This window comes from Aplidium turbinatum, chromosome 10 (assembly GCF_918807975.1).
Source record: "Aplidium turbinatum chromosome 10, kaAplTurb1.1, whole genome shotgun sequence".
Lineage (NCBI taxonomy): Eukaryota > Metazoa > Chordata > Ascidiacea > Aplousobranchia > Polyclinidae > Aplidium > Aplidium turbinatum.
In genome coordinates this window covers 10,976,099-10,999,190 of record NC_137481.1, presented here as the reverse complement: position 1 = coordinate 10,999,190, position 23,092 = coordinate 10,976,099, and the positions used below count along the sequence as shown (strand labels likewise).

Here is a 23,092-nt window from a genome sequence, read left to right as displayed (position 1 = left end):
GCCTAACTGTCTGCGCCTAAAAGACATGGACCCCAAAATCATGCATAAAAATGAAATAGGCTCATACAATCTAGCTCGATAGCTCAGTTGGTTGAGCAATCAAATTTGTGCAAAAGAAACCACAAGATAGACCAGTGCCGGTTTGCTTTTCAGAGTGTGCGTTCAAGCAATGCATTTTAAAGATTGCTCCCCATTCAGCAGCATCTAGTGCAGTGGTTCTCAAACTGTGGTACGCGTACCACTAGTGGTACGCGGGAGCTTTCCAAGTGGTACTTTGCTATGCCACACTTTTGTTGAAAATGCTCTCAGAAGGCACCAAATTCAAAGTAATTTTTCAAAATTTTCTGGGGGAGGTCCCCCAGACCCCCCGCCGCTGTGTGTTGCCTTCGGAAAAGTCAAACCTCTCCTTTCAAAATTCCTGGCTATGCTTCTGGGTGGTACGCAGCGCTAGTGAAAGTTGCTAAGTGGTACGAAATCACTAAAAGTTTGAGAACCACTGATCTAGTGGGGGGGAATTGGGAAAATTCACAGAAAACAACATTTCAACAAACTTTGCAGATATCAATATCGGTGACTGGCCCAGTGGCCCTGCATCACTGGTTCAACTCAAGCCTCAACAAGTATGAGAAGGTTAAGATTAAGCTCTCAAAGAAGCTTTCTTAACCTGAGGATAAAGATTCCTAAATACAATCAACACTTACCAAAAATGAATTATTTCTATATTTAAATGTTATGAATGACATAGGCTACGTAATAACTACTCACCACATATATTTGTTACAAAGTGAAAAGGAGAAAAAATCCATACCAACAAAAAGCCACCAATAACTGGGAAACTAAGAAGCCATATCCAAACAGCACTTGCTGCAGATCTCCATTTAAATTCCTGAAAAAATCATTGCAATTAGATTGAAAATATAACTACACATTACACAATTAAACATTTATTCAGAGTTTGTAAAGGATAATTTGGGCCTAGTAGCAACAAAAGACTGTCTCCAAAACTTGAAATTGCCTTATTTGTAAAATACAAAAACTCAAAACAAGGAGAAAAAGAATGTCGTGTTTGGTATTAAAAAAACGAAATGCTGGGGTGAATGCAAACACTTTAACAGAATAAGGTTACAACATAGGTAGAAAATACAACATTGCGGAGTTTCTTTTCAAATTCAGGTCCTTGAAAAAAGGTTTTGAGCCAATGAGATGATCATTGATCATGAGTCCAAAATTATATTCTAGATCATTCCTGTCAAACTTACTGGCCGACAAAATTTAACACTTTTGCTATTCAGGAGCATTTAATGTTTAAGAAGTCCCATTCTATCAATTGCAGAAAGATATTTTCTGAGAAAGCGAGGTGATGATTATTTCTTTTTTATATACACTCTAACAAAATAACACAGATTTACTAGCTTTGTTGATTTCAAACAGTCACACCAAATGACGGCCGACAACACAAAACCCAATCGATTTAAACTATTGACCATCGAACTTTTATAACAATTATGTGACATTTTTATTTCAAATAGCCGAAAAACACTGGATAAACTTAGAAACATGAGTGGTCATAGATGGAGGTGAGCCCCAGGCGAAGGTTTGAGAACTGTTAATATAGCTTTGCGTAATTTGAGCTATTGAATATTATCGATGCTGTAACAGTATTTCAATCTTTTTTCAAAAACAGACAAACTAGAATAAATTGAGTGGGTTTCTAACTGGCCGTGTCTCTCCTAACAAGGGGATGGTTAACACAGCCTTGCATACCAAACTAGAGTAATAAACAATTTACCTGACAACAAAATTTGACAAAGTAACCAAGAGTAAACAGTTGTGCAGTAAAGGTTGCATGCAAATTTGTAATGCGAATGTGGCCAGATTCCCCTTGGGCCATTTTACAAGCTTCTGCTGAAATATATGTAACCTTAGAAGCTATACCTACGGTAGTTGCCTTATACAGTAATTGGTAACTATAGCCATTGCATTTAAAAGCACTTAATAGGTACAAAATTAACAGCATATGAAGTGAACTCACCTGAGACATAAACCAATTATTTGCAGACATGTCGGGAAAAAACTACAGATTATCTACTAAAAAGTCAGAAAAAACAACTGTTCATGGCATGATCTAAATACACTTTGATTATAATTTTAACAATTATTATGCACAAGAAGTGTGACAATAATAAAAAGATATTAAAACTTTGCTATTTGGAACTTATTAACAATTTAGACACAACTTTGCACACCATTCAAGTCAAAACCAAAAATCTTCAGTTATTAAATAACTGACAGTTCCGTATAAAACACAAATACTTTGTGCAACAAGGATGGCAGTAGAAAATATTTTATCTACACTGAGACTAATAAACCAAATAATGCAATGCAGCCCTCGAAATTAGCTTCCATCTACGACGGCAAAAACACTGCCGTCGTCAAATCAACAAACCTTGGATTGCGGCAGCAATTGCCGTATGCTTTAATCAAACGGAATTTTATGCGCTTCTTCATCGTGTCACACGGCGGTAGCCCAGAGCATCATGCAAGCTATTTTATGCGCTGACAATGCTCTTGTGAACTGTAAAAAGTTTGCAACCTTGTAAATACTGGCTTAATTGTTACGCAAAAGTTATTCTCTCATCCAATGCTTATTGCTTACCGGTGTCGTTACGAATATAAATCATGGTGAAGGAAGATACAGTTAAAAAGTGGAATTTACCTGCTCTAGGTTATGAAACAGAAAGAACAAAAGGAAAACTTAGGGTGGCATTTTAAAAAACGGAAACAATTCGGAATTAGAAAAGCTACGGGGTCAAGTTAAAGATAAATAATGCTTCTAATCATATGGCATCGCGCGTTCATGAATGGGCAGTTTTGCGTCTTCAAGTATTCCAGCTAGATGTCGAAATAATGTAAAACCATGGCCACCTAAAGATACGGCCTGATTTGTCACATTTTGCAGAAATTTCCAGGTTCTAACTTTGGGCGAACGTTTAAATAAATTTTTCTAAAAATTAGATTTTTACGCTTCCTTTTCTATTTTCCCCAGATGACACATTGACACAATAGGTTTTAACATCCTCACATGTTGAAAAACAAAGAAAATTTGATTTTGAAGGTTTCAGTCAGACTGTTAATTTTTCAATAACAGTCTGATTTTGCATTTTTCAACTTACTTTTTCTCATTTGCTACTGCTTCCACAAGGCAACAAAAAGGTCTTATGTCATTAGGAAACCGCAAAAAGTAAAAACATCTCAAAAAATGTCAGTCAAGCACTAGCAGTAATCAAAATCTGCAAAATGTGACAAATCAGGCCGCATCTCCAGGTGGCCATGTGTAAAACAAACGTAAATTTTTTTTGGGTATTGTTACGCATTATAAGCTGCCGGGAAAATTAAATCGATTTGTGCTGACTCGAACGTTGAATCAACCCAAAATTAACTTACTTTCTCCCTCGTGAGTTACTTAAGGTAAATTACTGCAACAGCGTGCGTATCGCGTTGCTCGCTTTATCGCTACTTTTGATATTACTACATCACAACCAGTTAAACAGTGCGGTCGTGATAGACTACTTTAGTATATTTTTCGCTTCTCGTTTTGGTACAAATTTTTTATAATAAATGATCACAGCAATTGCCAAGGCAATTTCAACTTTTGCCATTTGGCCTCAGCAACGTTTTTGACGAAGCAAAAATATGCTAATTTTGAAGACTGCGCGAGTGTTCACAGCAAGTAAAATAGTCCTAGGTGAGGTCTTGGTGCAGTGTTTCTGCTGATTAAACTTCCGCTGCGAGTAGATAACACAGGAAGAAATTTCGAACAATTTTTGTCCTAATTAAGTGCTCATTTTGCGACGGCATTTTTATTGCCCCAGCAGAATGGCCATTATGACGTATGCGGCAGCATTTACCATGGCAATTGTCGCGTGCCGCCGCTAATATCGAGGACTGCAATGATAAATCACCCTTAAAGCAGTCAGATCACCTCAATAATTGCTTTTAGTTCAGTTTATTTTTTTATTTTTGACCATCACAACGAAAAAAAATAACTGCCAAACATAGCAGAGGTCTAAAAAAAGGCAGAAGCAACAAAAAGCGGGTGTTATAACGTGCATATATAATACCAAAGCAGAACAATCAGTTTAAAATGTTACACGTCGCAACACCTTACACCTGCATAGAATTTTTTTTAATTTAGAAGAAAAAGTGAGGGATAAAAGGCTAGTAAATTAATTTTTCTTTTAACAATTTAGATAAGTAAAAAAAAAAACAAGACAAAAGACAGTTGCTATGTAGGCCTAGTTGTTGTAGTAGTTGCTTTTTTGGCTGTGGCTATACTTACACTATATAGTGTAATACAGTAGAACTCGGTTAATCCAGATTCGATTTGACCAGCGATTCCATCCGGATTAGGCGAAGATTCGGATTAACCGAAGACGGTTCTATCAAGCCTGACGTTACCTAGATAGAAGGGTATCGGTAAAATCACCGAAATTGAACGCATTAGTGTGGTCATCTGCCAATTCCGAGACTCGCAATCACCACATTTGCGACCCAGTGATAGAGTTCTTTTGACATGCAGTATGCATGTAAAATGAATGTATTTGTAGACTCTGCGTCTAACGCAAGAACACACTGGCAAAAGTTACATCTTCAGACATGCGTGTCGGAATAATCTGTAGTCACTCAAAACTTTTGAAAACAGTTAAACCGAAGACCAGTTTCTATGGAAAACTTACAAAAAATCACGGTCAAAGAAAGTCTTCAATTGGAAAAACGTCACCGACATTAAGCCACGTTACGTTTTAGCATAAAATGGCAAAACTGTCGGGCAAATCCGGATAAAGCGATAGAGAAAGTGGAACTTTTGTCCGGAATAGGCGAAGATCTGGATTAAATAATCCGGATAATCCAAAGCTGTTTCTCAAGAAAAAGATTGCAAATCATTTGTACTTCCAGTTTTATCCGGATTAGGCAAAGATCCGGATTAACCGAGTTCTACTGTAATGGCCTCAATAGTGTTGCCAGATAAGGAATTCTGCCCTAATATGACATTTATATGACAACTGCCGTAAAACAAAAACTTGTATAAATTTTGGAAAATTTTTTAGTCCTGGCCAAAGATCAAAACCCTAATCTTATTCCTAACTCTAACCCTTACTTTAACCCTAACTCTGGCAACACCTGATTGTAACCATGGCATTCATCATCATCAGCCGTTCATGCCACTGCTGGCAGATGGCCTCCACATATGTTTCCACAACATTCTGTCTTTTGCTGTTCTTATCAGGGTTGTTGGTATTTTACCCGACCCAAAAAAACCCGGGTGGGTTTTTTCAATAAAACCCACTTAAAAAACCCAAAAAACCCATAAAAAAACCCAGAGCATCATATTTGTCCAGTTTTTATAAGAAAATTAAAAAAATGAACAAAAACACTACAAAGCACTTAAAACAAACTTTAAATTAGGACTTAAGGATGTGATTGTGAAGTAAATTTCCAAGAATAAACTGAAAACGCAGTGGATATTGTACAGTACACAAAAATCAAGTAATGTCACTTTGTGTATACTACACTAAAACTCATTTATGCAAGAAGGCCTTATAGTTAAACTGGTGAAAGTACTACTCTACTGTAGTCTGTATATATGATGTGTAATGCAATTTAGGAGGCTATTTACCAATCACAGATTCTGGATTCTAACGCATGGCTCTTTCAGAGCATTTGCCTAAATGGCCACGCAATTGCTCATCCATTACTATATATAATGCATATATATATATTATAAATGATAAAAAATATTTAAACATGATGGCATAAATGCTCCTTGCCTTCAAATCTAAAGCAAATGATGCAATAATGTGATTTCTACCACGGTAGCATCAACTTGGTATAGAAATCAGTGGATGATGCAACATCCAACTTGATCTTGAAATTAATGGATGATGCAACATTCAAGCAACAATAGCCCTAGTGGATTATTTTATTGAGTTAAGCAAGCATGTACTGTGAGTGAAAGGCACTTTATTCGTAAAAAGTAGTTTTGAGGTGAAATAAGCATGAATCTACTCTTTTTTAAAAAACCCAATAAAACCCGAAAAAACCCGTGTTTTTTTAAAAAAACCCGGGCGGGTTGGGCTTTTTTAAAAAAACCCGGGTCTTTCTCAACCCTGAGTTCTTATCCAGGTGATGCCAATCTTTTCTTCTATGTCATCATCTCACCATCTTCTTTTTGGTCTCCCTCTAGTTCTTCTTGCATATCTTGGTGTCCATTCTGTGGTTATCTTGGCCCATCTGTTGTCTGTCATTCTTGCTACATGTCCCGCCCATTGCCACTTTAGGTTTGTTGCTGTTTCTGTAACATCTTTGATACAAGTTTTGTTTTTGATACCTTCATTTCTAATCTTGTCTTTTCTATTTATGCTTAATATTACCTATTCTTTCCATGTTCCTTCGCGCTGCTGCCAGTTTTCTTGTTTTGTGAGTGACCTTGTTTTTGCTCCGTATGTTAATATTGGCAATATTACTGTGTCCATGATTTTTCGTTTTAGGCTAATTGGAATGTTCTTGCTCTTTAAAAAAGTGCTGGCATTAAGTGCAGAAAAATAGCCACTTCCTGCTTTTTATATTACCGTATTTATCCGTGTATAAGTCGCAAAATTTTGCACCAAATCTTGCCCAAAAAGGTTGGGGTGCGACTTATACACAAGGTTCTAAACTTCTGACAAACGAATATTACAGATCGCGCGTTAGCGCTGCTATGAAGCGTTTGTATTTTGCGTGCGAGGATTGCGAGCATCGCATTAACATGCTCACTACACAGTATGCATGTGAATTTTAACGCAAACATCTCACATGTGCGTGTGCGGCACGCTTGATTGCAATGAGAAAAAGGCACGTCTCGGCAAGCAAACAAGTGGTGAGATGAAAGTATAGTATTTTTTTTATTTCAAAACAGTTTGAAGGCTTTTAAAAGTTTTTCAATAAAATTTGCTAAAAAAAATGTTGTACCAATATTTGAGCCAAATTTTGGAGTGCGACTTATACACGAATGCGATTTATACACGGATAAATATGGTAACTTGTCGTTTTGGTGTCCTCAATAACAGGGAGTTGGTGACAGACTGAAAAGCTGTTTTTCATAATTCGCGGCGTTGTTACTATCTTACACTAGGACAATTGCAGAGATGTACGTATACGTTACGTTTACATTGACAAGTTATGTTGACGCATACGGCGTATGGTTGATTGATTGAATCTTTATCCTCGGACTGGGAAAGCTTCTTGCAGAGCTTAATCCTGGCAGTTTCGCATACTTGTAGAGGCTTTGAATCACTGACGCAGGCCCGGTCACCGAGATTGACAGAGTGAAGTTTCCGATGATTGAAGTCTTGTTGCCAGGGAACTATTCCATCCACTAGATGCCGCTGAATGGATGGCAGTCCTTAACGTGTGTTGCTCAAGCGCACGCCCTGAGAGACGAACCAGCGCCGCTGGATGTTGAAGCATCTTTGTTCCAGAAGTGATGCGCTAACCAATTGAGCTATTCGAACATTTGCGTTTACGCTGACGGTGTCAATATTTTTTGTATTCGTGTATATCACTGGACAATTGACTAAGATTAGTCATCAGAACCTTTACAAACCAGGTTGAAGTTTCATCTTTCATGCTCAAATTTGAAAACAGTGCCAATGCAAAACAGTGTAGCCAGATTGCCATAAATGAACTAGATTGAACAGTGTAGCCAGGTGGCTAACAATCATTTCAAAGATTCATGAATACATTGTAATTGCATTGAAAATTATAGATACAAACATATACACGTTTTTATTGAAGAAAAATACTCGCCATTTTTTTCAAACCACTGAATTTTTCTCATTGCAAGTCGCAGGCACAGACTTTTAAATTTCGCAAATTTAAAAAAGATCTGGCAATACTGTTTCAGAACTGGGTCTTGTAGAAATATAGAAATCAGAAAAAGTGAGGCTGCTGCTATTTTCATATTTTTTCACAATGACTCTTTCACGCTGAGGGCTGAGGCTAGTTTAGCAATTGGTAATATTTTTTAGAAAATGTGTAAGGATCATAATGGCCAGTAAGTTTACAGGGAAAAACTGATGGAAAGGGTTTTGCATGCCGAATCACCAGACTTTGTTTACAAAAAAAATGCAAGATCAAGCAGCGTTGGTTCAACTCTTGGGTGAGCGCTTGACCAGATATCTGGCTCTGGAGTTGTCAGATTTTATAGAAGCGGCTCTAGCTTCAGCTCCGAGCTGTCATGCTTTACATCGTGGCTCCGGAGCTGTCAGGGTTCATACCAGTGGCACCGGCTCCCGCTCCGGAGCAAAAGTAAAGACGTCTTTTCAACATAAGCTCTACTTTTCAAAATAAGTAGCCTACATTTTTTAAATCAAGTAGCCTACAATGGAGTTTTTCTTTAAATACAACCCTTCAAAACAACGACAAATAGCATGTTAGAAATGAGGACGGCACCACTATGGTAACTCTGCTTATAGGTAATTCGTGGGACGTAGCAAATCAATTTCTCAGTCTACTCTACAAGTCAGCAGTTGCAAACTGAAAACATGGCAGTTGAGCAAGTGACAACTGAGCTAGCAACATTTTAGCAAGTGGTAAAGGTTTGTTTGAAAAAACATTTGATTTCTTTCACATCTAATCGTGCGTCTGTAATGCTGAGCAGCAAAAGCGGAGTAAGGCCCACAACGAAATATTCCTAGTTCCTAACATGATTGTGTGGTATTGTTTGAGCCACCGATTAAAATTAACCATATCTGATGCAATAGACTTTATAAACGGATTTTATCACGTAAGCCTACGGGTGTTTTGTGACGAAATTTACAATAGCTAGTTGAGATCCTTGCAGTTGCGTTGGGAACTGTGCAGCAATGCAAAATAGTTAGATGCCGAGTTTCGAAAAGTGAGTTAGCCTATATTTTTAGTGTCCATTGGGGTGAGTCTGTTGGTATTTTTATAAGCCAATGAGAAACCCAATTGATTTAAATTTTAATTTCAGACTCCAGCGAAACGTAGCCTAATCTTACAGCCAATTAAAAAGTATGATCTTTTTTAGAAAATTTGTAGCCTATTACTAAGAATACTAAGCAATGATTAGAATTTGTTAAAAATAAAAACTTGGTAAAAAGACAGGAATTTGTCACTAAGCTAGGACATAACAATCATCTTATTAAAATGGCTTATAAAAATTACTCTTAGAAAGCATCACCTCAAAACTTCAAGACAACCTTCTACTTTCATTTTACTACGCCAACGAGATCGGAAGATAAAAACACTGGCCACTGTCCGTAGGTTAGTTACTTTTAATACGGTAATGTCTTTTTAGACATTTGTTTTTAGACATTCTTTTTAGACAATAATGCCTTTTTAGACATTAGTTTTAAAGAAATAAAAAAGAGTCAAAAGCCATGCAAATTTCAATTTGTGTGGAGCTACATGTAGGCCTATACTTGAGAGGTTACGGTGCTGATCTTTGCTCGGACTTGTTTCATTGCGTTCTCGCAATCATCAGCCCAATTCCACTCCACCCCTTTGCGGGTGAGTTTTCGTAGTGGCTCTAACTCATCTGCTAAGTTTGGCATAAATCAAGCCAGATATTGCACCATGCCGCAAAATCGTTTGATGCCCGCAACATCGGAGGGTGATGGCATGTTTTTGATCGCCTCTACTTTGCTGGGGTCGGGTTCTATGCCACTTTTGGAAATGAGGTGCCCCATGAACTTTATTTCGGATGTCTTGATCACGGCCTTGTCATCATTTAGTTTAATTTGCTGCTCTTCACATCGCTCACGCAACTTCAGCAAATTACTTTCGTGATCTGCTTCGGCGGCTAGCTGGGAATCTCCACAGCCAAAAACAATGATGTCATCAGCAACTGCCAACACCCCGTTTAGACCGCTTAAAGCACAAGTGAGATGCTTTTGAAAAAAATTGCTGCTCACTTTAAGGCCAAAGGGGAGTCTGTTCCACTTATAGCGCCCATAGGGTGTAATCATGGTGGTCAGTTTGCTCGATTTCTCATCGAGCTTCAAATGCCAAAATGCTTGTTTCACATCTAGTTTGCTGAACACTTTGGCACCATTCAACTGGGGCAATATATCATCAACAGTGAGTAATTGGTAATGTTCACGCAAGAGTGCTTTGTTCAAGGGTTGTGGGTCTATGCATATACGTAAATCACCATTAGATTTTTCAAGTAGCCTACTGCCATTTGGCTGACCCACTCGGACGGTTCATTCACAGGAGAAATAATGCCTCGATCACTCAAGTTATCAAGTTCATTTTTTACTCTAGTTTGCAGTGAAATAGGGATTTTTCTCGACGGTAACACTCGAGGTTTCACACTTGGATCAAGCGTTAAAGATACAGTTCCTAAATCACCCAAATCGTTAGTAGCATTTACATTTGCAAGAAAACAACCACTGTTAATAGTTATTAAGTTAAGCTCTTTTACCGTTGATAAGCCTAACAAGCAATTGAAATCATTTTTTACAACAATAAAGGTTACATCATGCACGCTCAGTGTTTTGGGATTTGTCACACTCAGCACCGTTTCGCCAACAGGTTTGACATTCGTTTTGTTCCACATGACCAAGTTTTTGTTTGATGGCTTGACTTGGTTTTTGCGAACATAGCGCTGACAAATAGTATTGACCTGTGCGCCAGTGTCTATTTGGAAACGGACTTGACAGTCATTGATTTCTAAAAGCGCTGTGAGGAGTGAGTGTGTCTCTGCTTTTGTCTAAAACCGAATGGAGATCAGGGTTGCCAGATTCTGCAGAGCAATATATACCAAATAGTAAAAAAAAATATATATACCAAATATATACCAAACTTAAAAAGTTATACAAAGTTTATACCAAAAAGATCTGAAAAACAAAAGTTTTCACAAAAATTACGTTTTGCACACATCAACTAGCTGAATTATGTTTAATTTTTAACTTGGGCAAAGAACGTTTTAGTTTGGGCCAATTTTAATATATATGACTCGAAGATGAATTGATTACCACAGCGATTTCGCATTTTAATATTTAATCAAGTTTCAGAAAACAAAAAAACTAAACGTTGCTGGAGCATTGGTTCCTGTGATGCAGACGAGACTACGCTCATGTGGCTAATGCATAAAACCCACCATGCAATCATCAAGAACCCAACAAAACAGACTTTACTCCGAATAGCACCAAAATGACCGCGTGCCACACTAAATGTCCAGACGCTACAGTGTGCGCACCTATCTGGCAGGCACCTAATTGTCTTCGCCCAGTGGCGTAGCCAGGAATTTTGAAAGGGGGGTTTTGACAGCTGGCGGGCGACCCAGCGACAGGGGGTATGGACCTCCCCCAGAAAATTTTGAAAAATTACTTTAAATTTGGTGCATTCTTAGATCATTTTTAACAAAAATGTGGGTATAAATATTCCTGTAAAATGGTGCTGTCCGGTGGCATAGCAAAAGTATAAGATCATGTTTTTTTTCGGAAATTTTTGGTAATAAAGCTAAGTCTCTATGTTTTCTTGTTGCTAATTCCTGGCGGAGATATTTAAATGTTTTGTATAGGCAAAACTTGCTCTTTCAATGCAGTTTCGTTTACAATTCTAAAGGCAACTTTGTCTTAGAGACATAGAGATTGAAAGCATCATTCTCAATATTGTGGCATCATACGCGTGCCAAAGGGGAGTTGTAAGCCCCCCCTTGTCTACGCCACTGTTTGCGCCTAATAGACTTGCTCCGAAAATTTAGGAAATTTTTCACTTTGCCAAAGTATCAACGTCAGGGTAATAAAAAGAATTAAGTAATTATGATTCAATAATTACATACGATATAACACAATAAGGGTATTAGTAAATATAAATAAAGTTTTAGTCACACATTAACAACACTGTTCAACATTTTGAAACCAAAATTTACATTCCATCATAACAGCACAGTAAAAGTCATAAGTCAACAACACTTGCAATGTTGCTCACTGAGAAGAATTCTTTAACACCTTGAGACAACAATACGTTGTAAAACATTACAGTTAGGCAACTCCAGTCCAATGACACTCATGCTTTAGAAAACCTTTACGTAGGTCTTTATGGTCATTAGGCTAAATCTCAAATGGTACATCCATTTTAGTGTTTCAACTTAACTTTTTTAAAGAAGAAACAAGTTTTTATTGGTTAACACACTCCAAATTTGTACATTGAAAAAAATACTAGTCAATTGACACAATATTATAAAATATACCAAACTCATAAAATCACCTACCAAATGCTACAAAATATACCAAATATATACCAAACGAAAATTTCGACTACCAAACTGTTACGGCCAATCTCTGTACAAATCAAACGTCATATAAAACCGTTCAAGTCTACTGAATATTACGTCATGGAAGTTGCTAGAAAATGTGCCAAAATTGCACCAGCGTTCATAAGAATTGTGTCAAACCTGTCAGACCTGTTTGGGCCTGTTTAAACAGGAAATATTACATCAGCTTTAAACACCTGTTGGAATGACTTCATAATTGTCTTTCATTTATTGCGTCACAGTTACTTTCTACGTGAATTTGAGATATTGATATCTATTCTGGTCATTCGTAAAATGATTGTTTGAAAGTTGGCCGCACTTTTAACTGTTGGCTTAGTGCTTGCTAGCTGGACAAAGGTTCCGTCTTTTATCCAAGTAATCTGTTCTGTAGTGACAGTTTTCAGTGGTGTACGCGTTGCACCCCCTCGTTTTTGGTAGCCGTGGGCTAATTTTTACAGAAATACACTGTTTGAAAAGAAGTTCAAGTGTGTGTTTCTTCGGTCATTATATGCAGACGAAAGGATCCGGGAACTTTAAGTTACAATTTTCCCACGAAGAAATTATGGTTTACCGCTGTGACCATAAAAAATAAAAGACGATTTTGTTAGCTGGTAGGCCAAGAAGCTAGGACAAGAAGCACTTAGAAGCATAAAAAATAAAAGACGATTTTGTTAGCTGGTAGGCCAAGAAGCACTTGAAGGCATAAAAAAAATAAAAGACGATTCTCTGTCTAGTGTTTGGCACAGAAGCACTTAGAAGCAAAGAAATAATAAAAGAAGATCTTATTGGTTGGTAGTCTAAAGAAGCAAAGAAAATTAAAGACATTTCTTCTCGGTAGGCAACTGAAGAACTTTAAGCTAAAAAGTAAAGACATTTCTTCTCAGTTTGGTACAGAAGAAAAATAACTTTGACATTTATTGGCAAGAAAGAAGATTAAAGGCAATCCATCTGTGCTTGAAGATTCAAGTGGAAGAATCCAAGCAAGTTTTGTGGACGTTTGGACTTCACATACTCGTACAGCTACGGTATCGTGCATTTAAATTCTTTTTTTTTGTATTTTTTACGGTCTTTGCAGTTAAGTTTTTTATAACTACTGTAATTTGTGTGTTTGTGTAACTTAATTTTTTAATTGTTAAATTTAGCCCTAACATTTAATATGTCTACACTCGGTGGTGACAGGGACTCGACCGCCGTCGACTCGACTGAGTTTAAGCCTGATGATGTTCTTTGCGGTCGGGCAGGCCATTCTGGGGAGGGACCCATTAACGATGAGGCTAAGTCAGTTCGAGAGGCCCGGCATCTTAGACGGGATATTTTGACTCAAATTGGGAAACTTTCTGTAGCCCTAGGTTCTTTGAGTGATAAGCAGGAACTGTTAATTTTTAGATCTAAGTTATCTACTTTAGAAGAGGAATTACGGCATTTCCATGCTCTTTTGAGTAAAATTGTTAACTCTGCAATCTTGGCAGAACTTCGTGATAGGGTAGATCCCGAATTTAACTCGTTAAAAAATAACTTCGAACAAAAAGAAAGTGAGTTGTCAGATAGGTTGGATGCTGACATACATCCTGAGGATAGCGCCTCAAATGTAAGCACTAGGATGTCTGAGAGCTCGTCACGGATAGTTGCACAAATTAACCTACAGTTAAGACGAGAGGAGCTCCAGATCCAAGCTGAGGCCGAAGCAAGAGCTGCTGAGGCCATCGCAAGAGCTGAAGCCATACGAGCTGAGGCTGCCGCACGAGCAGAGGCTGCCGCAAGAGCTGAGGCCATACGAGCTGAGGCCATACGAGCTGAGGCCATACGAGCTGAGGCTGCCGCGAGAGCTGAGGCCGACGCGAGAGCTGCTGAGGCCGAAGCGAGAGCTGCTGAGGCCGCCGCGAGAGCCGAAGCTAGAGCTGCTGAGTTCGCACTCAAAGACGCTCAGTTGAGGGCCGAACAACGTAAAGAGGTAGTTTTAGCTGAATATCGTTCTGAGTTGGGCTCCCGGCGTAGCTCTAGGAAGGGCTCTTCTAGGCATTCCAGAAGTGAACATCAATCACAGTTTAATTTACCTAACCTTTTCCACACGCCTGTTCAATCCGTAAGTGGACCTGTACAATCCACATGTTTTCCAGCTGTTTCAGGAGGTCTCGGGGCCGCGGCTAAGGATCTTCCGAAGGCTGTAGAGCCAAGGTCTGCAAATTACAACCGAACTCCTCCCCCAGAGCGTACAGGTCACGGGGCCGCCATTAGCAGTAATGCTTTGCCCCCTTCACAGTTTTTAGCGCCGCTAGTTTTTGATCGCCCAGCTACACGTAATTTGGGTGGTTGTGAGAGGCGTATCGTGTCTCCTGATTTTAACGTATGTGAGGATCGTGATCGGGCTGTGCATGTGACTGAACCCACTCAGCCCATTAAGGGATATAGCTTGTCTTCTCCCGCTAAATCGAGTTCTCAACAGCAGGATTGCTTTTTTGAATACCAAAATAGTAGGACGTTCTTCGATAAGGCGGCCTTGATTGGTTACGATGGTAATAATATGCCATTTGTCTTCTTTAAAAATCGTGTTATGGCCTTGATGGCAGCTTCGCCCTTTAAGGGAACTCGTTTGACTTTGTTGCAAGCAGCTTGTGTTAGAACAGCTGCACAAACGATTGCTGATTTGGTTTCCGGCACTCCTGGCTTGTCAGAGGAAGACAGGATAGAAATGTCGTTAGCTCGCTTGTCCCAACGTTTTGGAGTTCGTGGAGGTCTTTTCGCAGAACCAGAAATTAGAAAGTATCGCTATGGTAGCAAATTGACTTCTATCTCTTCCAGTGATTTGAAAGAGTTTAAAGATGAATTGTCACAGTGTTTGCTTTACGCGAAAGCGTATGGTCAGCGTGATAAATTAGAAGGACATTTTGTTTTGGATTTGGCTAAGCGACTCCCGTTTGACGCTAAGCAGCGTTATCTTGACTTTTTAGGTGATCAGTATGGTAGCACTGAGGAACCTACTTTTCAGAGTTTGTTTGATTTTGTAGTACGGGAGGAAACGCGCAAGTCGACTGATTTTAGCATCATGCTAATGGGCGATTCTGGTGAGTCGCAGCATTTTAAAAAGTTTGGCAAAGGAAAATTGCCTTCATGTCCGGTTAGGCAGACGTCCGTAAAACCCCATGATAATGTGATTTCAGGGAGTTCGCAGTACTCGACTGCTGTTGGCGCACCGCGCGGCGGTGTGGCCAGACGTAGTGACATACCGGCATGTTTTTGTTGTTCGTCACGTGGTCAAGTTGAATATCATTTTTTGTCTAATTGTAAAGAATTTTTGCGCTTGACACCTAAAGATCGGAGAGATGTCATTGTGAAAGCTGGCAAATGCTTGAATTGTTTGCGCCAGCATATGGTTAGAGACTGTAATCATGCAAATAACTGTCGTAAGTGTGGACCTACCAACGATAGGAAACACTATTTTCTTCTGCATGATTTTTATGTGACGTCACATGATTCTCTGGATTTGGTCGGTAAAGATGAGGCTGGTGCCAGAGTTCCTGTGCGTAATGTTAAGATTGGAAATGTTAAAGCAGCCTTTAACCGCGTTACTGCTGCTCGTGTTTTGAATCCAATGACTGGCAAATCGAAGTTGGTGTATTGTCAGCATGATCCTGGTTCGCAGTTGACCTTTGTTTCGAGTGACTTGGTGTGCGAACTTGGTCTTAAACCGTATGATAAAGCGTCGTTTAAAATGGATACTCTGGCTGGTCAGAAACCTACTTGTGCTGACCTTGTTAAACTCAACATCCAGTCGTTAGAGACTGATGAACTGTTTTGTGATATAACCTCGGTGGTTAACCCAGCTTGGGCTGACGATGTTAAAACTTTACCCCATAAACAAGATTTAAGTGGTTTCCGTCATTTTCATGACGTGAATATGTTTCATTTGAATGATTGTAGTACTGTAGATGTACTGATTGGCAACGACAACGCTTATTTGATGTGTGCAAAAGAAGAGCGTGTTGGTGACAATCGTAGTGAACCGCATGCTTTGCTCACTCCTCTCGGTTGGTTGGCTTGTGGTGGTAAGTCACCCTTAGTTGAAAGCGTTGCTAAAGTGTGCAGAGTGCAGACGTCTTCAGAGTCGGATGTCATCTCTGGCTTTCAGCGTAAAATTGAGTCTCGCGATATGGAAATAGCAGACCTGAATAAAGTCATTCAGGATTTGACTTTGCAAAATGAAACCTGTGAATTGTCTCGCAATGATATTTTGGCTAGAGAACTTGTCGAACCGAATATTGAGTTGAAAGATGGTCGATTTGAGATACCTGTTCCGTTGAAGGAAGTTATTGATTTACCTAACAATTTTGTGTTGGCGTCAGATAGAGCTGCTGATTTAAAGAAGAAGGCTTTAAAACAATCTGAATTCCGAGGAACTTGTGTAAATGATGTAATGTCTTCTTGTCCTGAATTGTCTGACTTGTTAAACCCTCTGGCAGATGTCTTGGCTAGATTTCGGCATGAAAGATTTGGTTTCATGGCTGATGTGACCAAATACTTTTTTCACATTTTGGACTCTTCAATTCGTAAGCCCAATTTTATTGAACTGCTTACGTACACAGGCAGTGCCGTTCGGATCGTGAACGAACGCCCTTTGGTACCTTTGAGTGACGACCCTAGGGATTTTACTGTCATCACCCCTGCCTCACTTTTGACCCCATACTTAGACCCATACTGCGCTGTTGGGCAACCACATGATCGTGACCAATTAAGAAGGGATTATCGGTTCAATTTGTCACTTTCTCAGCAGTTTTGGAATAAATGGATCGATTTTTACTTGCCAGGTCTTCAGGGCCGGAAAAAATGGCTAAAAATGGCCGAGAATTTGGAGCCTGGTCAACTTGTAGTGGTAGGTTCTCTCCAAGACATTGGTAAACGTGGGAAGTATCAACTTGGGAGGGTGCATGAGGTGGTTCCACAAATTAGGAAAGGGAAGCCTGTGGTTCGTAGAGCCAAAGTTGCCGTCTGCAACTATGATGAGAGTACGGGGAAAGTGAAAGTAGACTACGTGTTGAGGGATATTTCGTGCCTCGCCCCCGTAAAAAACACCTAAGTGTTAGGGTTTGAGCCTGGTTTTGTCTGCGGTGGCCGATACTTGTCTGAGCCCGGAACAGTCGGTTATTATCGCAACTATTGTATATAGCGTCATTTAGCGTGTACCTATGGTACCAATTTCATGTATCGTCGTGTTTATTCTTATTGCTGTTCATTCTTTGCATGCCCTTTGTATTTGCGTATTAACTTAAACGTGAGTGATTCAAACAATTTGTGTATCATGTGTTTTTATTCATTGGCTCACGATTGTCCTTCAATTCTTTTTTAGTTATGCCATGTTAGACTGTCATAACTAGGGGCCGCTATGTTACGGCCAATCTCTGTACAAATCAAACGTCATATAAAACCGTTCAAGTCTACTGAATATTACGTCATGGAAGTTGCTAGAAAATGTGCCAAAATTGCACCAGCGTTCATAAGAATTGTGTCAAACCTGTCAGACCTGTTTGGGCCTGTTTAAACAGGAAATATTACATCAGCTTTAAACACCTGTTGGAATGACTTCATAATTGTCTTTCATTTATTGCGTCACAGTTACTTTCTACGTGAATTTGAGATATTGATATCTATTCTGGTCATTCGTAAAATGATTGTTTGAAAGTTGGCCGCACTTTTAACTGTTGGCTTAGTGCTTGCTAGCTGGACAAAGGTTCCGTCTTTTATCCAAGTAATCTGTTCTGTAGTGACAGTTTTCAGTGGTGTACGCGTTGCACCCCCTCGTTTTTGGTAGCCGTGGGCTAATTTTTACAGAAATACACTGTTTGAAAAGAAGTTCAAGTGTGTGTTTCTTCGGTCATTATATGCAGACGAAAGGATCCGGGAACTTTAAGTTACAATTTTCCCACGAAGAAATTATGGTTTACCGCTGTGACCACAAACATAAAAAAAATATACCAGATTGTGAAATTTGGTATATAAATATACCAGATGGCAACCTTGATGGAGATACGCATCGCTGTCATCACCGCTATCTTTGTCGTCATGGTACAGTGATTCTTGCCTGGTCTCGTGTACGTGTTTTTGCGATAAGCACTTAGCACTTTTCTTGGAAATTTCTTAATTTCTTAATTATCTGAATTTTCTTGGAAATGATTTCGATTGTGACACAAGTGGCATGTTTTGCCGTAGGCGGGGCAAAATTGAGCGCCTCGTTTGTGACGCTTGCCGCAAAATTTGCAGTTGTCCACATATAAATCGGTTTTGTCGGATGGTCGTTTTTGCCATTTTCTTTCATTCGACTTGTAGGCTACTGTTTACCAGTATTTCTACCAGTCGTGACCACTTTATTCACTAATGTGGTAGATCTTTGCAGTTCAATTACGTTTTTGTTGGTCATTTCAAAAGCTTGGCATATTTGAATTGTCTTTTCTAAGGTCAACTGTTCCTCACGAAGCAAAATTTGTTGCAACTTGTCAGTGACAGAGCAAACAATTTTATCTCTAAAGTGCAACTGCACGATAACTTTGACTGCACTTTATCTGAAAGAGCATGTTTCAATCTATAAATACCAACTTTGCCCTTACATTTTAAGGCTATATTTATCTCAATAAAAATTATCAAAACTATGATTTTCCACGCGCTTGTATTTTTGGCCACGTTTCTGCCATGGCGGATTGCATTGCGCAACACGCGGATTATGACGTCACTTGTAGTCAGACCTCGCAGCGACTATCGGTTTTGCAAGTTCTTTCGTTGTATTTGCCCTTTAGACCAGGAGCCAGGTCGATTTATTTGACTGTCTGAGTCAGTAAGGTTTGAAGTGTTTCTAGACTGAAGTTTTACGTAGATTTCAATAATAAACTTCTTACTTGCACTGGTCTGACCGTTATTGTTATATTAAGCATTTTCTGAGATGATACCTGGCAATATCGCTATATCCGTATGTTATGTGTCTATCAAGATGGTATAGGCCTACATCAGGGGTGTGCGGCCCGCAAGGATGTGCCAATTTTAAATTGTGTGCGGCCCGCGAAACGTGTTTATAATTTAGTTTAGTCTGGTACGTGTCAACAATTCATTGTGGAGTGGATTATTATAGATTTCGCACCTTCTCTTAACCATTTTAGAAATCTCCCACCGGCCACCGCTAATCCATTGTGTTTAATTATTTGGAACGTAAAAATGTATAGTCACATAAAAGGCTTTATGAACAAATTACGACTTTGGAAAGCTCACATACAGATAGGAAATCTTTTCCACTTTCCAACTTTGAGAGACTATGGAATGCATCCTGAAAAGAAAACTAAATTTGAAAATTTGTTGTATGAATTTTTGGCTCGTTTCAAGGACTTCAAATCTCATGAATATTTGTTTGGTATATTCTCTTCGCCATTCGACACAGACATTGACAAAGCACCAGTTGATATCCAACTTGAACTGATTGATCTTCAAGAGAAAACGGATTTGAAAGCAAAGTATTTGGAAATGAATCTTGGCAATTTTTACCGAAAACATTTCAACCAAGATGACTTTCCACATTTGAAAAATCCATTGCTTCAAAAATGGCACTTTTTGGCTAACGTGTTTGTGCGAACAATTTTTTTTTTTCTAAAATGGGCGTCATGAAATCTCCCTATCGATCGGTTCTTACAGACAAATAGCCTACCTGGAAAATAGACTTTGAATTGCGAGCACTTCCATTAAAGTAAATTTGGAAAAGGCGTCGGGAAAAGAAGCCAGCTGCAAACTTCTCACTGAACTCGTTTAAAAACGGTGTGACAATAAATCTGAATAGCAGTTTTCTTCAGAAATTTATGCGTCTTAACTTATTATTTCTGCAAAGAGATAAGGTCCCCTAATAATGCCATAAAAATAACATGAATAACAAAAAAAATACTTTTTTGTGCCTGCAACTACTAGAAATCATATGTTAAATAAACGTGCGGCCGCGGTTTCACCCAGTTATTTATATCTGGCCCTCCTGTAATAAAGGTTGCATACCCCTGGCCTACCTCACAGGAAACAATAAGAGGCAATAAAAGGTGATTTTACTGAAAGGTAAATTATAAAGTAAAGATATAGGAACAACATGACTTGATATTATGATCAAAATAAATGCTTTAGGTTTGATTATACGGAACATGGTAACATGCAAAAAGTTTCAATCACCAGACAAAATCATTTTTACATAGGCTACCGGATAGCCTATCTAGTACATTCAGTAACTACGAAAGGTAAATATAAAGTTTATATTGTATACCTTAGATAGAACATACGAACATGTTAATGTTAGCAAAGTTCCAAGAGCTGAAGCAAAACAATCCCATCTTCCCCAATGAATGTTGAAGCGTTATCAGCTCATTATTGTACAATATAAAATCTTTTCGATATAACCAAGTCTGCCTGTTCTAATCTAAGAAACTAGCCTCGGCGATGGGCATCGTAGACCACCCCTGGCACACAGGTATCAACAACTAAATTTGTATAATATGCTGGCTGAAAGATGCGTTTTCATTATAGATGCCTTATACATTTGCGCATTCACTAGCAACCAAGCCTATCTCGTCTGGTTTAGTCTCCACTAAGTTCGACTACAAGTGACGTCATATCACTAGGTGGCGTAGACGAGTTTGCCACTTCCAGGTAGCGTGAGAGAGAAGCGCTAGAGAGCGTGGGAAAAAGGTCGGTTTCTTGGCTGTGGGCCTCAATTGTGAGGAAGTGAGTTTTTCAACCCGTATCGGATGTCTTGGCAATGGATTCTAGCCAATGTTAATTCAATCGTGCAGTTGCACTCTAAGCATTCGATCTTTGTCATTGAAATTGCAGTCCGTTGCCTTCTCTCTCAGTTCTCGCAAAAAAGAATCGAATGGTTCCTGGTAAGACATCTTCCAGAACCGAAAACTTTGCATTACCTCATTCTGTCTTGGGTTGCAGTATTGGGATAGTTTTCGAAGGAGCACTTCCGGATCTTTTTTCTCGTCTTCATTCGCATACGTAAATTGTTTGGCGATTTTGACTACCTGGGGTCCAGCACAATTGAGGATGATGGCGCGCTGTACGTTCTTTTCTTTGGTATTTGCGCCACTGGCCAATAGGTATATATCAAGGAGGTCTTTCCAATCTTTGTAGCTCTCAGCGACATTCCCATCATTTAAATCCAGCATAGGAGGAAAACGAATGTGTGAATCTGTCATTTTCGCTGCTTGGCGATGGATCGAACTCAAGATTAAAATCTTTCAAAAATGCTGACGGGTTGAACTTCTGCAGCACTCCGCTAGGCTTCTGGGCTAGGTTTTAACAATTGCTGATAGCTGCATCATCTGTCAGGAGCTCAAACCAAGTAACCAAAAAGAGCCTTTAAAACAGCACGATGAAGGCAATTTTTATCTTGTGAATTTAAACGTTTCTGCAAAAAGTGGAGCATTTCACACGTTACTTCCTCACCTGGCCATCAAAGGGAAAACGGGAAAGCCGAAGCTGCGGTGAAATCAGCGAAGCACCTCCTTCGCACAACAACCCGAAACCATGAAGACCAATATTTGGCCCTTTTAGAACTCAGAAACACCCCGAGACAAGATGTTAAAATCAGCCCGGCAGAGATCGTATTTGGAAGACAGACCCGTTCCGTTTTGCCCACTGTTATTAAAAGTCCTCCCACGAAAAGGTTCCACCCCGAACGCAGAGAAACTCGACGTGAAACCGTACTCCGCCACTATAACAAAACAGCCAAAAATCTACCCCCTCTACTCCCGGGTGACCCCATATTTTTCCAATCCCAAGAAAAAAGTAAATGGCGGAAAGGCGAAGTTGTCAAACGCACTGGCTCCCGCACATACATTATCCGATCTTCAAATGGCAGAACGTACACACGAAACCGGGTACATTTACGAAAGGACCGAAATCAGATGTCTCCCCGCTCCCATTCCTACGACGACACGTTAATGCCTTTTTCTCCTAGTTCTGCACCTAACCCTTGCAGCCCCAGCCCAAACAGCAGTGAAGCAAACGAGCAAAATAATTCTGGCCCAGTGGGAAGATCCACACGAACCCACCGCCTACCAATTAGGTTACGCGAATATGTTGTTTACTGAATTGTGATCGTGTTTACAATTATACTGCCGGCAAGAGTAGCCAAATTACCGTTATAAAGAAATTTTGTTAAATAGGGGGATGTCGATGAGTGATCCACTTTTACACGAATCAGTGTGATTTTACCTTGTACTCCGCGTGATCGAATTGCCTTTCTCATTATTCTTATCGAGCGTAGTGTTGGCATGAAAGCACGTTATGATTTAGTAGGGCTACCATATGTCCTCTTTTAAGAGGATTTGTCCTCTTTTTTCAAGAAAAATGAATTGTCCTCCGAGGACACTAAAAATGCTCAAATGTCCTCTTTTTTTGACAATTTGGGTTTTCATGCTTATATCTTCAACGGGATTATATTGCTTGATGACGTTTCAACGACGGCTTGTAGGCTATTTGTTTTCTAAACATTTTGTATACCAATGTAACATGCTGATTTATAAATTCTACAAGAAATTGGCACATTTTATAGAACCGTTGTTCAACGTTCATTGCCTGGTTCACTGTAAGATATTAAACTTAAATGACTTTTCTTGCTCATTGCTCACACTTTCACAAAAAATTATTCTTTTACCTACATACGTTTTATATTGATACCGCACAACGCTGGTAGACGTTGTTTATTACAGTTTGATTACAAACCGAAACGAATGTTTAAAAGTGCAATGTGTGTAA

At 39.2% G+C, this 23,092-nt stretch overlaps 1 protein-coding gene and 1 pseudogene across 2 annotated transcripts in view; both read right to left on the bottom strand.

Moving 5' to 3' along the window:
- The window catches only part of LOC145778336 (nucleoporin NDC1-like), a 29,879-nt gene extending 27,742 nt beyond the window's left edge, over positions 1-2,137 (bottom strand). The window contains exons 1-2 of one of the 2 annotated variants that reach the window (XM_082589804.1): positions 2,033-2,137; positions 766-886 (exon numbers count right to left, since the gene is read on the bottom strand). In XM_082589804.1, coding sequence (XP_082445930.1) covers positions 766-886; positions 2,033-2,062 — 151 coding nt within the window. In that variant the 5' untranslated portion in view covers positions 2,063-2,137. Of the gene's footprint in view, positions 1-765; positions 887-2,032 lie in introns of those variants that run through there. The other variant, XM_082589805.1, reaches the window with a different exon arrangement.
- Positions 2,138-9,617: 7,480 nt separating this feature from the next.
- Positions 9,618-21,528, bottom strand: LOC145778953 (uncharacterized; annotated as a pseudogene).
- Between the last annotated feature and the right edge of the window lie 1,564 nt (positions 21,529-23,092).